The 17,484-nt window shown below is 40.3% G+C and overlaps 1 protein-coding gene across 3 annotated transcripts in view; it reads right to left on the reverse strand.

The window, feature by feature from the left end:
• stxbp6 (syntaxin binding protein 6 (amisyn)) overlaps nt 1-17,484 on the reverse strand; it is a 69,851-nt gene that overhangs the window by 29,099 nt on the left and 23,268 nt on the right. The window contains exon 2 of one of the 3 annotated variants that reach the window (XM_047345369.1): nt 12,109-12,227. The exons of the other annotated variants lie outside the window; for them this stretch is intronic. Within the exon in view, the coding sequence (XP_047201325.1) occupies nt 12,109-12,154 (46 nt within the window). The 5' untranslated portion in view covers nt 12,155-12,227. The remainder of the gene's footprint in view (nt 1-12,108; nt 12,228-17,484) is intronic. 3 annotated transcript variants of the gene reach the window in all.

Consider the following 17,484-nt stretch of genomic DNA (forward strand, 5'->3'; position numbering starts at 1 on the left):
ATGTTTAATATTTGTTTAAACTCACTCAGTAAAACACATTTCTTCAATTGCAGCTAAGCCCATGCATGAGGTGCAGAATATATTCTTTGAAAAATAGCTCTAACATAGTCAAACTGGATGAAAACCATCTGTGAACATCAATTTTCAAGTATTGCCACAGTTTCCTAATTGGATTTAGGTCTGGCCTTTGACTAGGCAATTCTCCCTTATTAATATACATTGAGTTGAACCTTTCCATTATAGCTTTAACTGCAAGTTTGGGGTATTGTTCTGCTGGGAGGTGAACCCTTCCTTAGGCTCAAGTCTTTTGCAGCCTTCAACAGGTTTTTCATAGAGGAATTTTCTGCATTTAGTTCCATTCATCTTCTTATCAATGCTAACCAGATTTTATGTCCCTGCTGAAGGAATTCCGCCCCACATCATGCTACCACCACCATGTTTCAGTATGGGCATCTGTATGTTCAGAGGGGATCTGCTTCCATCTGTGACCTGTGTTGTGTTCGTTGGTCTTCATAATACTGTTCACAAATCTTGCAGGCCTTCATAGAACATCTGTCACTATACAGAGATTAAATTATACATGAGTGGACTCTATTCAGTAGTTAAATGTCTTCTAAATGCAATTGACTGTACTTCATGTATCCTTTCTTTCACTGCACAGTTATGCACTATGTTGGTCTATGATGAAATCCCTATAAAACACATTGAAGTTTGTAGTTGTGCATCGTATACATAGAAACAGTGTCACTGAAGGCCACAAATTGCTGCTCTGTCAGAATGAGTCATAAACAGGCTGGAAAGTTTCACGTGTTCCCTGCCTGGGTTTCCATCTGGTCTTTCCATGAAGGATGTTCTTTGTAGCAGGAAAACAGCTGGAGATCATAAGATTGATACTGTACTGTAATGTATTTTTCCTTTTTTACTTCCTAGGCAAGTGAGAAGAAAACAGACAGCTTTTTACAATCACTAATAAGTAATACTATTAAAGTATGTTAAGAATAATTTTAAGGACTCAACATAAAAACCAAAATAAAATACATTTAAAAAAAAAATCAAATTTCTCCTTTAAGTAATATGCTACACATCCCAGTAATAAACAGCGTGTGCTGAAGCTTTGTCATGGAGCCAGCTGGGATGCTAAGCACTGCCCTTAATGTAAAATACCAGAGCACAGCCCACATAGGGCTTGACAGAGGAAATATCAGCCATACCAAACAGAGCCCCTGCAGTCTGCTGTCACCAGGGCTGTTCAGTCACACAGATGCCTGGAGAGAGTGAGATGCCAAGTTGCCGGTCTGTATCCTGTCTAACCTTTACAGCACGACAGAGGCAAAACTTTAAGATACCACCATCGGTTGGAGTTCGCTTGAACACCTGCTAAAAAAATTATGCACACTTCTTAGTTTTACAAAACATTATTTTTTGTATTCTCCACTTCTGGGAGTCTCATATGTTGCTGCAGAGGTTGAACTGTCTAGGAATTTAAAGTAAATTTTCACATTTGGAACACTTTCAAAAGCTGTTTAAATTAACTTTTTGCTAATAGGAGGGAGCTAAAATTGACATGCATCTCACATATTTGCATCACCTGCTTTATCTTGAAAAAATAAAGCTCGAGGGCAAGCTTAAATAAAGTAACACAAAACTCAAGGTTTATTTTTGTGTTTAAACTGAGAGTCCTATTGATGACAGTCCTGTCAAAAACTGAAATTAGAAATAAAAAAAATAGATGCACCAATCAGAAATATGTGGCCAATTTCTAATCTCTGCTTTTTGTTAAGCTGCTAATAAATATTTTGTCCAACTCTGATTTCATCTCATAACTATAAAAAAAACACCATTCTAAATAGGGTGACACATGGTGTAGGGGTAGAGCAAGAGTCTGAAATATGAGGGATATTAGTCTCAGATTCAGCCGTCCAGTTTCGTTTCCTGATCTACCGGACCTCTGCTATATGTCTTCCCCTGTTTTCTCTGCTCATTTACAGTCTCATCGCCGTCAATAAAGACCTCTAGGGACACAAAACTTAAAATAAATAAATAAATAAATGAACACCATTCAACCATTTTTAAAGGATTTTCATCTGCCTGATTTTGGGGCACAAAACTATTTCACACAGAATCAGAAAACAACCTCATTTTTAACTTTACAACAGGTCACTTAATAGACAGAGCAGCTCAAGCTAAAAATCAGACAATTCCTGTCATTAGCCGACTTCTCTGTGCATCTGTCAACAAAAATGCTAATTTTACCTGACTACCAAGGAAAAGACGCATGAGGATCCAAACCAAAATCAGTAATGCAGTGTTAAACCAAGAGAGCAACTACAGAAGAGGAAGCATAGCACTCCAACATTATTGTCATATTCCACATAAATGTAAAGTCTATTTTGTCACAATTACAAAATCAGCTACACAGCTTACAAAATGCACCACATGTCATATAAGACTTAAAGGCACACTTGGATCAATCCGCCACATGTACATACATTTCAAGCTCAAAGACAGAAACGTATACCACTTCATGAAGGAGTCACTGTACAAGATAGATGGAATGACTGACTGACACTACAATTCAAAACAAAAACAAATTTTATTATCAAGCTTTGTATCAGCACATCCCCCTCAAACTGTTTCCATAAATGTGAAAGCATAGCTTTGAAATGCATAATGAGAACATGATCAGTTAGGCACAGTTCATAGAACATAGACAGTTTTTTTCAACTTTCAACAAAACTTTTCACAGGGAGCAAAAATAAACTCTGAAAAAAATAATCAATGAATTAATTAATTTAAACCACTACTTCAAAATGCATTTGTGTCATTTCAAGTAGAAAGCTGTTGGCGAAGAAGTCAGGACACTTGTATCTCATTTAACCACTGGCATTTAAATCACTGGCTTTGGGCTGCATTATTGAATTGCCCAGTGGCAGGCCTGAGAGAGGTGTGAGGATGTAGGTGAGGACCATATGGTGTTTTTTGATATAAGCCAAGCAGTGACTTCCCTACAGAGAGTGTTGAAGACACAGAGAGGGACTCCAGCTGCTCCTGTGGGTGACCTTCATTACCACAATTAAAACACATGCCAGTCATAGACACACTAAACTCCATTAAATGTTGCTCTGTAAGAATGGCCTGAGACAACAAAAGCGAAGGGCATGACACAGTTAGCCAGTGAGAAGAAAAAACAAAAAAGCCAGCTTATGAAATAGGGTCATCAAACTAAGAATCTATAGGACAAATTAGAAAGTTATTAGTTTTTTTTAAATGCACAAGTAATGAGGTCTGTTTCACATTTTAGTTTATGATTAACAGACTAACATCACACAATATACTGCAGTATTTTGCTGGGTATCCCTGAGGGTGTAGTTCAACAAACAGCAGCAAAGCAAAGGGAAATTGCAGAAAACACGAGTTTCTTCTGTCGTTAATTTGAGAGACAAGCATCCATATTTACTGGTTACATGCCTCAGCCTTCATGGAGTGAGTCAATGAGGTCATTAAGTGTGCAGGTCCAATGAGCATAAAACCCCCTAACATACCAAGATGGCTGAACTATATTGTCTTTTTAGTGTTGCAGCGAAATGAGTTTCTACAATAAACATTGCAAAGGGCAGTCATATAAATTCACAGATTCATAAAACTGACAGTTCCTGCATCTCCTCTGGGTGTGCACTCAGAGTATAGCTTGACACACGCACAAACAAACACACATGCAAAGGAAAAAATAATTAGAAAACGAACCTTTATATTTCATGAAAAATCAAGATATGCATCAGAGGTACAAGTGCCCTAACTTTAATCGTTTAATAAAGCCGGTGAACAAGTTTATTAAAATAGTACATCTCTAGTTAAAGGCAAATTGAAGTGTAATATTTCTTACAAGTTAGTAGTGAAATATCTTAGCAAAGATGTGCTCATCTTAAAGTTGCCTCTGGCTAACCATAAATCACCAATGGAGCTGGCCATGCTCTAAGATGAGTGTTTAAACATGAAGCCTGCATCATGAAACCAAAGGATCACAAGAGTATTACTCAGAAGATCAAGTCAGTGAAGTAATCTTCAAGCCAAATGCTTAAAAAAAAACACACACAGTCAAATTTGTCATTGACTTTATCCAGTACAAGGCAGATAAAGAGTATGTTTAAACATTTTGCTTGGCAACTTCATGTGAATCAACAGCTTTTGTCAAGAAAAATAGATAAATTGAGTCATCCATTCACACTCCTTCTGACATTTTTTAAACCATACATGCAAATTGTGTTTCCATATGATAATATGACATGGCAAAACACACTTACAAGGCAGGCTTCTAAGAAATAGGGATGCTATTTTCCTGGAAAACAACTCAGTGAAGACTGTGGATGAGTGAACCCCTCAATATTAAACTTGAAATTGTTCATGACAGAACACTAAAATTGGCATCATTGGGTTCTGGAGCAGCATGGTGGCGATGAGCAAATATTCCTGGTAAATGGTCTGCAATTGTATAGTCTTTCTTTCGAGCAGTATAAATCCTGCAGTCATTCAGCTATACCCTTCTCTCCGAGAGTGGCTTCTCAGCTCTGATTCAGCTGAAGACAAAACATCCATACTGGTCACTCAGTTACACGGAAAGTTGATCTTGATGCTGCTTAAACTTTTTCAGAGCACTACAGTTTCAGCACAGCTACAAACAGGTAGCCAGAAGAACATTTTAACTTAAATGCTTTTGATTCACTCCTCCTTGAACCGCCACCTTAACTTGGCGGAGGGGTTTGACTGCTCGAATGATCCTGGAGGCCACAGTACTGAGGCGACTGTGGCTCAGTAGGAAGAGTAGTCGTCTTGCAATGGGAAGGTTGTGGGTTCGAATCCAGCTTCCTCCTGCTGTATGTCGATGTGCCCCTGGGCAAGGCACTTAACCTCAAGTTGCCTACTGATCTGCGTATCGGTGTATGAATGTGTGAGCGTTAGTGAGTGCGATTGGGTGAATGTGGCTCTAGTGTAAAGCGCTTTGAGCGGTCTGTATGACTGGAAAGGCGCTATATAAATTCAGTCCATTTACCATTTGTCTGGGCTTAAATGCCCCTGGTAGGGTCTCCTATGGCAAACAGGCTCTGGGTGATGGGTCAGACAAAGAGCGGTTCAAGACATCTTCATGAGGACAACATGAGGCACGTACGGAGCCGTGGTCCCACCCTGGAGCCAGGCTTGGGGTCGGGACTCGTCGGAGAGCGCCTGGTGGCCGGGTTGCCCCTCGCAGGACCCGGCCAGGCCAAGCCCGAATGAGAGACACAAGGCCATCCCCCAGCGGGCCCACCACCTGCTGTGGGAACCATGAGGGACAGGTGTAAAGAGGATCGGGCAGCGGACGAAGGTGGAGACCTCGGCGGCCCAATCTCCAGATGCTTAGGCTGGCTCTAGGGACGTGGAATGTCACCTCGCAAGGGAGGAAGGAGCGGGAGGTCAAGAGATATAAGCTAGAAATAGTCAGGCTCATCTCCACCCACAGCGTGGGCTCTGGAACAAATCTCCTCGCGAGAGGCTGGATTCTCTTCTACTCTGGAGTGGCCCACGGGGAGAGGCAAGTTTGCTTGTTGCCCCCAGCTCAGCCATCTTGTGTTGGGGTTTACCCTAGTGGAAGAGAGGGTCGCACCCCTGCACCTTCGGGTTGGGGACAGGTCTCTGACTGTCGCTTCGGCCTATGGGCCAAGCGGTAGTGCTGAGTAACCGGCCTTCTTGGCCTCCCTGTCGGGGGTGCTGCATAGCGCCCCTCCCGGGGACTCTGTTATTCTGCTGGGAGACTTCAATGCCCAAGTGGGAAACGACAGTGACACTTGGAGAGGCGTGATAAGGAGGAATGGCCTCTCCAATTTGAATCCGAGTGGGGTTTTATTATTGGACTTCTGTGCTAGTCACGGATTGTCCATAATGAATACCGTGTTCAAGCATAAGGGTGTTCATCAGTGCACTTGTTTTGGACACTCGAGTCAAGAGGGGGGGTGAGGTGTCCACTGATCACCACCTGGTAGTGAGTTGGATCCGCTAGAAGAGGAAAAAGCCTGACAGACTTGGCAGGCCCAAGCACATAGTGAGGGTCTGCTAGGAACATCTGGTGGAGCCCTCGGCCAGGGATGTATTTAACTCCCACATCCGCGAGAGCTTTGACAAGATTCCGGGGGAGGTTGGAGACATTAGAGTCCGAGCAGACCATGTTCTCCGCATTCATTCCCGATGCTGCTGCCTGTAGCTGTGGCCATAAGGTCTGCGGTGCCCGTGGTGGTGGCAATCCCAGAACCTGGTGGTGGACACCAGCAGTAAGGGATGCTGTCAAGCTGAAGGAGTCCTATCAGCTGTGGTTGGCTTGTGGAACTTCCAAGGCGGCGGGCGGGTACAGTGAGGCCAAGCATGCCGCGGCCTGGGCTGTAGCAGAGGCAAAAACTCAGGCCTGGAAAGAGTTCATGGAGCCCATGGAGAAGGACTACAGGTTGGCCTGGAAACGATTCTGGCAAACCGTCCGATGCCTCAGGAGGGGAAAGCAGTGCATCGCCAACACTGTTACAGTGGGGGTGGGGAGCTGCTGACCATTATCGGGTGGTGGAAGGAGTACTTTGAGGATCTCCTTTAACCTGCCGTCACGCATTCCCTGGTGGAAGCTGAGGCTGGGGACTCGGGGTTGGACTCTTTAATGACCCGGGCTGAAGTCACCAAGGTGGTTAAAAAGGTCCATGGTGGCGGGGCTTCAGGGGTGGATGAGATCCGCCCTGAGTATCTCAATTCTCTGGATGTCGTGGGGCTGTCATGGTTGAGACGCCTCTTCAACATTGCGTGGTGGTCGGGGACAGTGCCTCTGGACTGGCAGACCGGGGTGGTGGTCCCCCTTCATAAGAAAGGGTGACCGGAGGGTGTGTTCCAACTATAAGGGGATCACACTCCTCAGCCTCCCTGGTAAGGCCTATGCCAGGGTATTGGAGAGGAGAGTCCGGCGAATAGTCGAACCTCTGCTTCAGAAGGAGCAGTGTGGTTTTCGTCCTGGCCATGGAACACTGGACCAGCTCTACACCCTCCGCAGGATACTTGAGGGTTCGTGGGAGTTTGCCCAACCAGTCCACATTTGTTTTGTGGACGTGGAGAAGGCATTCCACTGTGTCCCTTGTGGTGCCCTGTGGGGAGTGCTTCAGGAGTACGGAGTCGGGGGCCCTTTATTAGGGGCCCTCCAGTCTCTGTACAAGCGGAGCAGAAGTTTGGTCCAGCACTATTGCCAGCACTAAGTCGGACCTGTTCCTGGTGCATGTTGGACTCCGGCAGGGCTGCCCTTTATCATCGGTCCTGTTCATAACTTTTATGGAGAGGATTCCTAGGTGCAGCCAAGGGCCGGAGGGGGTCTGGTTTGGGGACCAGTGGATTCTGTCTCTTCATTTTGCAGATGATGTGGTCCTGCTGGCCCCCTCTAGCCAAGACCTACAGCACTCCCTTAGAGATAGGGTGAGGAGCTCGGCCATCCGGGAAGGGCTCACAGTAGAGCCGCTGCTCCTGTTTCAACAACTCAGTCTGGAGGTCCCAAAACAACATAAAACAACGTTGAAATCACTTTCCTCAGTTAAGGTCAGTGTTTATGATTAAACAATAGGAGAAAGAGAAGGCAAAAATGGCACCCATGGGAGAAATCCAAGTCAACTGTTGACCAATATAAAAATAAATAAAAAGTACACAGACTTGTCTCATAATTGCCTCAAAACATGTTGATGATTATAGAGACTTTTGTGAAAATATTTCGTGGACTGACAAAGGTTTTATTTTTTGGACGTTTTTTTTAATTTTTTATTAAACATTAAGTACTGTACAAAACCACATGGAACATTTTGGAAGGTGTGAGCATTAAACTAACAGAGCACTTCAGAAAAACAATCTCATACTGAAAATCAGGCACTGCAGTTACCGTGTTATTGTAGATGAGTACAGTTTTGCTTCAGTACCTGAACAACTTGTAACATTTAATGGAACCATGAACTCTGCTCTCTACTAGAAAATTCTGAAGGAGATCGCCAGGCTGTCAGTTTGTGACCTTAAGGTCAAGCACAAATGGCTTATGCATCTGGAAAATAAGGAGGCACACCAGCAATCCCTACTCTGAACCGCCCAAAAAAACTAAAATAAGTTGCCTAGTCAAAGTCTTGTACTTAAATCCAAATGAATGCTGTGCCATGACTGTGAAAAGGTCGTAATGCTTGAAAACCCTCCAATATGGTTGAATGGAAAACAATTCAGCAAGAAATAGTAGGTCAAAATTCCTTTACAGAGATGTTAATGACTGGTTGTTAGTCACCATAAAAACCTGATTGTTGTCATCAAGCATCAAATCAAGAATAAAAACAGAACTAAAAGCAAAACCAAATGTTACAGGTACTGCATTATAGAGCTACTAAAAAGCATATATAGTAGCACATTAAATTGTATGTGTTCTTTGCAACTATGTGCTTTAGCTGTTTTTTATAACATGGATCACATTGAAGAAAAAATAATCTTCATCCAATGTAATAAAAATTATACATCAGTTGAAGATTTGTAATTAAAACAAGTCCTGCTCTGACTACAATGAAAAAGGGGCCTGCATTCCCATTTCTTGGTTTCACATCAAAGAATCCAGCTTTTCATTATGATAGAAAAACAACTAAGAAAGCACCACGTGAGGGAAGGAGAGAGGTGACAAATTGCATTCAGACAAATAACTCAGAGAACTTCAAAGCTGCCAAAGTGAAGAAAGTAGGAATGTATTGGTGGAACACAGGGATGAGCCCTTATAGGAAAAGATAGAAAGATGAGCAGATCAAAATTCTGGAGAGTTATGGGTTTAGACTGCAAAATTAACTCCATCCCAACTTCAACTGGTTTATTGCTAGATCTCAGTCAAGAAACATCTATGTAATCTACAGTTTCAGGGTGTGGAAAATCAAGTGTACCAAAATAATATGGTAATTGTTACTTAGCAAATGAAAACAATTTTTAAGTTGTCAACATGTCTAACTAAGACTCCTTGTGAAGCATTGTTCAGGACAGCTGATGAACAGGTACATCTCAAAAAAATAAGATTATAATAAAAAAGCTTTTTGGTGTGTTCTTTCAGAGTAAAACTCATTTTATATAGATTCATTAAACTCATGAAAAGGGAGGCTCAACCAAGTGGGCTGCTACGCTGAAAATTCTCACTGCTACGCTAAAATTCAGGCCGATGTGCTCATGTTTTTGAGTGGATCGGCCCTTTGACTGACGTCTGGGCTCCCTCCGTGCAGTTTTTATGTCGGGGCTGAGTCTTTTTTCGCTTTGTTTCACCCCATGCGACCGCTAACAGTAAAGCTTTCTAAAATCATGTCAGCTTCGAAGGGTGGGTATAAACGGCATCATATAGGACAGGCCTGCAGAAGAAAATCTTTTCTCACGCATCTCTTTAGCATGCATCAACGCTATTAGTTGATTTCAGTGACAAAAAATCTGCTTTACTGAAAGTCAAGTTAAACATTAGTAACGATGAGGAAAAGACTTGATTAAAATGTCTGTCTTTGCTATATCTTTCAAGATTATGTTTTTATTCAAAATTAGAATGTTTTTAAATTGAATAATAGCCTAATTTAGGAAACGGACACCATACAAAGTCATTTCTGTACAACAGTAATTTGACCCGCTTGCTGTATAAAAACAATGAAGCTAAGTCAGAACCACAGAATCAGCAGCTTCTTGCCTGTGTGTGTAGACAAAGCCTGAGAAACAAGATGTTACTACAATATGCCATGCTGTACATGGTTGTATTGACTGATTTACAGGAAAGTTCTGACAAACAGAACATTTTACAGACATAATAGCTTTTTTCTTTGACTTTGACATCAGACGGACTCATCAATATATGCTTTAGACATGTTAAATATTAGATACATAAAATACAATTTAACTGCACTGTTTATAAGTCAATCCAGATATTAAATCAATGCCAGTGAAATTATAATGCAATGTCAATTAGTAGGAATGTATTAAACTTGGTTTGAATTAGGATACTCATTAAAACGTATTTTTTATAACAGTAAATCAATGCACAAAATTTAATCTTAACAGTTTTTACTCTTTGGGTTTTAATTCTGGTTTACCCCTCATCTTTTCACTCTCGGCCTGCTTTTTTTTAAGCCTGTAAAAAAGAAAGAATGAGACAACGGATCTACTTGTAGAGATTGTTCTTCCTTACTCCCCACAGTGTAATTTAAGAGTCTCTTTCTTGAAAGACGAAAAACACTGACTAATGAGATGCTTCACAGTACAGCTCTCCACATCTTCTTACAGACAGCAGCAGCTGGACTCAGATGTGCTTGGAAGGCAGAATTTCCTCCATTCTGGTGACACAGATAAATCCACTCCCCGCCCTTAAAAAGACTTATAGAGTTAACTCCAGACACACTGGGTCAGCAAATCTATGTGCCTCACTTCAAAATCAATACAAGTGGCTTTAAAATGATAGAAGAATCCTCAAGCTCAGCAAGCATATTCCTGTGGAATCAGATACGTTGCTGAATTCATTACATTAGGAGGCATTAATCACTCGAAGAACCTTTACACCTTTCTTTGAACTCTTTGTTCTTTTTTCTGGAAACAAATGGAATTCATAAAAATACTTGTCAGTTAAAAGCTTCTTGCAATAGTTTGCTGAAATTTTGGCCCATTTCTTCTGACCAAACTGGTTTAACTGAGGGAGGTTTGTAGGAAGCCTTGATCACACAAACCTTTTCGGCTCCAACAAAACATTTTCTATGTCTTTGTTGTGGCCACTCCATCAGGATTTGAGGCATTTGACACTCTCCTACCAGGGCTATCCCAAGGTCCTATTGGACATTTTGCAGAATTTGATTTCGGGGAACATAACTACCAAAAGCAGTGTTTATAAAAAGTGGAATCTGGTAGTGGTGGCCAAGTTTAATTAACTGAGCTTAAAAGCAAACGTTTTATCTGATGTACTATCAAGCAATTTTTAAAGTGGTCCGCCAGTTCTACATTGCTTTATCTTTCTAATCTGTTATGCAACCATCCAGTGCATTATGTTGAAAAAGTCGCTTGTAAATGTTTGCTTTTTATAAGTTCACTGTTCCCCAACTTATAGCAGTGGGTATATGAAGCAAGCAAATCATTACAATGAAAACTAAAAGGGCCCCAATAAAGAAACAGAAATAAAACTATTTTCCTAAAACATCTATAGCCCATAAATATGGTAAATGGCAAATGGCTTGTAATTGTATAGCGCTTTATCAAGTCCCCACTGACCCCATAGCGCTTCACACTACATTCAGAAAGCCACCCACTCATACACACATTCACACACAGACAGTGGTCAGCTACATTGTAGCCAGCGCTACCCTGGGGCGCACTGACAGAAGTATGGCTCAAAATTTAGATTCGTCTTTTTTAAGAAGTCAAAGTAATTTGTTTTACTCAATTTTACAAAGTGACTAGAGATTTGGTCACGTTGTAAAACTGTTGTGGAGATGTTTTTTTTATGACATTACATATCACATGTACTTTCAACTGTGTATCTATTATCATATCACTAAAGAGAATATATTTTGTGAAATGAACAGCTTCAAGGTAGAAGTAGATACAAGGAAAAGTGTAAACTGATCAGATCCAGCTGTAAAACAAGCACTTGAGCTTATACCTTGAGCTTTATAGCTGTTTTGCTACTTTTCCACAAAAAGTCCCAAGATTTAAATTCCTGGAATTGTTATTTACCTGGGTGAAAAGAACCCCGGGTGATATGTCTGTTTGTGTTTCCACTGCTCTGAAAGGCTGCGGGGAGGTTGTGTAAAAAAATTGCACTGCCCCTCCAGTCCAGCGGGTGGCAATAAGAAACCAAAGGCCAAATAAGCAAAGCCTGACCGACCTTTGGTTGTTCACCTATCGTATGTCCTCTTCAATCTGTCCCAATCACAAAACGTACACTATATCTTGACCTCATAAAAACTGGAAAACAACATGCAGGACTTAAGGCAGGTGAGTGGAAGTCAGAACACTGCAAAAAAGGGTCCACCAATCATTGTTGCTCAGCACATAAGCCTGACTCTCAACAATCCCAGGGAAATTTGAAAGTCCTACCCTCAGACCAGGACCTTTTATCCAGGAAGGAGTGGATCCAGGACATTGAAACTACTCGGGTAAAATTTGATCAACAGGTGCAGAGGTTTTTCCAAATCCCGGGTAATGGCTGAAAGTCTCTGCAATGGAAAAGTGGCTTGAGTAACTGTAAATGAAATACATACATAAACACCAACAGAGTATAAAGACATTTTGATCCAGTAAAAGAAATCTTGTTTCAGAGCCATTAATGGAAACTCCATTACAGAAAAACCTTATTTACAATGCATGTAATTAGGCCCTTTACCTACTCAAAAAGACATCATATATAATACATGGAAATTATAAATCAAAGTAATGCAGTAAAATATTCATAGTGATAACTTAATTATAGGCACTTCAACACTTCCAAAGCATTAGTAGTAACAGTTTAAACAGCAGAAAAACTATAAGAGTCTCTTTCTTCCATTGATGTCTGACTTCTTTCCAGTACAACCAGGAGAAACTGAAGACACTTGGGACTTCCCTCCGTTTTAGCCCAAATTCTTTCCTCCTTAGTACCCAGTTCTTTCTCAGCATATCCTCCTCTGCCAGTCTGGGTCATTACATACCGCACTAAACATTGCAAAGGGAACAGTTGTCTCAATTTACTTCTAACATCTAAGAAGGTTTTTCATTTTGTGAGACCTGGCTGAACTGATTTGCAGGCAGAATCTGTAGATAAAGACTACGAATCCCAGTCAAACTATTATCTCAGACTCTGACCTGGTATTCTTTAGATAAGAGAGACATTTTTTGGGAATCTTTCAAGATGTGAGGCGATGAGTTTCTGTCAAAAAACACGGTAAAAATATGTACACATTATTATCCTTAATCTTCAAATAATATTTTATTTTTTATTGAACTTTTAAATTTAACTTTACATTTGCTCCTAAATCAAAGTGAGCCATTTAATAAAATATATGTGTCGACTGGCAACATTTCTGCCATATGTTTTTTTTACAGCTGGCATTTGCAGATATTCCAGTTCTATCGGCCAAACAGATCAGATAACTGCATCAAAGGTAAGAAGCTACAATGATCAATTTCAGATTAGCCAACAGATGGGGTGACGTGATTAAACAAAGAATATATAGAACAAAGAACTCCAAGCAACTAACTGGGCCTATTGTTTCATCAGTCATATCCTGACTCTTCTAGTTCACTAGTTCACAGAGGGCAAAACAGCCTAGTTTGTTTAATTACAAAGTGGGGACACTTTGTAATTGAAAAAACGCTGTCACCACTTATGTTCAAATGGGGGGACCGCATTTGAACAATTAGTAAAACGGTTTTACAGTTGTCACTGTAAAACCTTTTTACAGATGAAAAGTACTGAAGATGACAAAAAAGCAAAAGTGAAAGTGCTTGTCACCTTGGTATCTCACAGACTGAGAAATGAAACAAACATACAGGGATTGGACAATGAAACTGAAACACCTGGTTTTAGACCACAATAATTTATTAGTATGGTGTAGGGCCTCCTTTTGCGGCCAATACAGGGTCAATTCGTCGTGGGAATGACATATACAAGTCCCGCACAGTGGTCAGAGGGATTTTAAGCCATTCTTCTTGCAGGATAGTGGCCAGGTCACTACATGACACTGGTGGAGGAAAACGTTTCCTGACTCGCTCCTCCAAAACACCCCAAAGTGGCTCAATAATATTTAGATCTGATGACTGTGCAGGCCATGGGAGATGTTCAACTTCACTTTCATGTTCATCAAACCAACCTTTCACCAGTCTTGCTGTGTGTATTGGTGTATTGTCATCCTGATACACGGCACCGCCTTCAGGATACAATGTTTGAACCATTGGATGCACATGGTCCTCAAGAATGGTTCGGTAGTCCTTGGCAGTGACGCGCCCATCTAGCACAAGTATTGGGCCAAGGGAATGCCATGATATGGCAGCCCAAACCATCACTGATCCACCCCCATGCTTCACTCTGGGCATGCAACAGTCTGGGTGGTACGCTTCTTTGGGGCTTCTCCACACCGTAACTCTCCCGGATGTGGGGAAAATGGTAAAGGTGGACTCATCAGAGAACAATACATGTTTCACATTGTCCACAGCCCAAGATTTGCGCTCTTTACACCATTGAAACCGACGTTTGGCATTGGCATGAGTGACGAAAGGTTTGGCTATAGCAGCCCGGCCGTGTATATTGACCCTGTGGAGCTCCCGACGGACAGTTCTGGTGGAAACAGGAGAGTTGAGGTGCACATTTAATTCTGCCGTGGTTTTATGTTTTTTGGTTACAATCCGGGTTAGCACCCGAACATCCCTTTCAGACAGCTTCCTCTTGCGTCCACAGTTAATCCTGTTGGATGTGGTTCGTCCTTCTTGGTGGTATGCTGACATTACCAACAATTTGTCCTCTTTTGAACTCTGGTATGTCACCCATAATGTGTGCATTTCAATATTTTGAGCAATACTGTGCTCTTACCCTGCTAAGTGAACCTTCACACTCTGCTCTTACTGGTGCAATGTGCAATCAATGAAGACTGGCTACCAGGCTGGTCCAATTTAGCCATGAAACCTCCCACACTAAAATGATAGGTGTTTCAGTTTCATTGTCCAACCCCTGTAGGTTTTTGGCAATAAGAAATTAATATTCTGATCGTGTATTTTTAAATTACTCATGAATATCTGCTCCCTGAATTGCAAGCCTTGTGTAAACCCCAACTAATGTGGAGCTGTTTACTTTGTGTGATTCAACAGAGAGGAAGAACAAAGCTTTAATAAGTATGTTTTCTTTTTCTTTTGTCAAATTATAGCTGAACCAAAGCAGTTAGGCAAATATTTTTTTAAAGTTTATCTTAATTCAACTTTCTATTGCTTGGACACAGAAGAAAATGAGTATTGAGCATATCTACATTTTTCTCAGTAAATATTTTTCAGACTCAACATTATAAGATTACAATTACACCAGATGTTAATGACAAACATAAATAATCTACGCATACAAATATAACAAAGCAATTTAGTCAACAAATTAAGTGTAATAAAGTCTAATGACAGGAATACATTTTGAACACATGAACAAACTGACTTGCAGAAAACACATCAACAATCAAGTAGCAGGTTTAATCACAATTGACAGCCTATTAAAAGTTTTCTCATTATGAGTATAATGCACATTTCATGTTAAATAAAAGCAAAGAGCTCTTTCAAGACCTTTGCAACAGTATTGTTATAAAATATACTGATAGCATTGGCTACACACATATTTCTAAAATTCTTGATCTTCCAGTGAGTATCACTGGGTCATAATCCTGTAGCGGAGAGAACATAATTTCATTAGAGACCGGCTACACCCAGGTGCTCAAAGGTTTTCTGATAGAAGAGTCAAAATAATGATCACAAGAGTTGTCCAAAAGCCAAGGACCAGTTGAGGAGAGCTTCAGAGAGATATAAGAAAGGTATTGTTTCCATGAAAACAACAAGTAATGCGCACAACTGCAATGGCCTCTATGCACATTCACAGCACCAGGCTCCACTGCTGAAGAACAGGCATGCAAACGCTTGTTAAAGTTTGCTTTACACAAGCCAATTAAATGACAGAACACAGTCGGGTCAGATGAGGCCAAACATTAACTCTTTGCAGGTCATTTTGATGAGAGATAGCATATCACCTCAAAACACCAAACCATGAGCAAAGATTTGAGGAACATTATCGTGTAGAGCGGTCTTTCAGCATATAGTACTGGAAGATGTCATACAGTAAAGATGAGAGGAGAAATTTTCTGGACAAGCTGAAGATGAATCCAAGGTGGATTTTACAACAAGACCATGATCCCAAATACACAATCAGGGAAACTTAATTTATCCTGGAGGCCACCAGAACCTTTAAGACTTTGAAACAGTTTATGTGGAAGAATAGATCAAAACCACACTGGAACAATGCATACTAAAGGATATGCCTTGACACTGTCATTAACCAAAAAGGTTTTTTAATTAAATATTAAATACATCTCTGGAAGCATGTTCAATTCTTATGCCACATGCCATCCCCTTGTATTACACCTAATACACTTAATTGATTTATGGACTAATTTGTTGTAGCTTCTTGGGTTGATACTGATTCAGAATGACTGGGATTTTAGGTTGAATAAATACATTTTAAACAAAATTAGGTTGAATAAAAACGGTTGATTTATAAATATTCTGTAACTGACTAAGGACATGCTCTTCATTATTTAGGGACAAGTTTTTATTTCTTTGGTATCTATTCTACCTTTCTTCCTTTACCTAATGGTGTTCAGATGAGAGGAAGGATGTGGGGAACAAGCTTGGTTAACACAAAAACAACATGATGTTTTTTTTTTGTTTGTTTGTTTTCAGTGTAGGTATTTGGACCGTTATAAATATGCGATGTCATAAACATGAAGGAAAAATAAACTGGATCAAAAACATGTATGTGTGATGTTCTTCTCAGAATATTACCTCCCTAATGGTAACAATACCTCATTTACCCAGACCATTTCCTGCTGTGATTGTCTCCACCACACTTCCACTGCCTTCAGAAACCAGCACACACCCTTGCATAGAAACCAGAAGGAAACAGTCTATAGATATCTGTCTAAACAACACGTCATAACATGTTCAAGTGAAGAATAATACAGTTTTATAGTTTAACATTTATTTAAGATTGTGAGTAGGTCTTCTTTTTAAATTGTAATTACGAATTTTTCAAAAATGGGTTTTAATATACATTAGTTACACTCAAAATAATGATTAAGATTAGAAAATTTCAGAATTATGTCTTTCATAGATGTTGGTCATTTCTCTTCTTTGGCATTTTGCACTTCTGGTCCTTTCATGTTAAATTTATTTTCACGTACAAAAATTAGCGGTGTTCTATGGGATATTTCGTAAATATCTGTTAAGTGCACCCTACTTGAGAACATTTCAGAGCAAGGTTATAATACTGGTCCTTCTCAAAATATTAGCATATTGTGATAAAGTTCATTATTTTCCATAATGTCATGATGAAAATTTAACATTCATATATTTTAGATTCATTGCACACTAACTGACATATTTCAGGTCTTTTATTGTCTTAATACGGATGATTTTGGCATACAGCTCATGAAAACCCAAAATTCCTATCTCACAAAATTAGCATATCATTAAAAGGGTCTCTAAATGAGCTATGAACCTAATCATCTGAATCAACGAGTTAACTCTAAACACCTGCAAAAGATTCCTGAGGCCTTTAAAACTCCCAGCCTGGTTCATCACTCAAAACCCCAATCATGGGTAAGACTGCCGACCTGACTGCTGTCCAGAAGGCCACTATTGACACCCTCAAGCAAGAGGGTAAGACACAGAAAGAAATTTCTGTACAAATAG

The sequence above is a fragment of the Girardinichthys multiradiatus genome, chromosome 19, assembly GCF_021462225.1.
Source record: "Girardinichthys multiradiatus isolate DD_20200921_A chromosome 19, DD_fGirMul_XY1, whole genome shotgun sequence".
In the NCBI taxonomy this organism is placed as follows: domain Eukaryota; kingdom Metazoa; phylum Chordata; class Actinopteri; order Cyprinodontiformes; family Goodeidae; genus Girardinichthys; species Girardinichthys multiradiatus.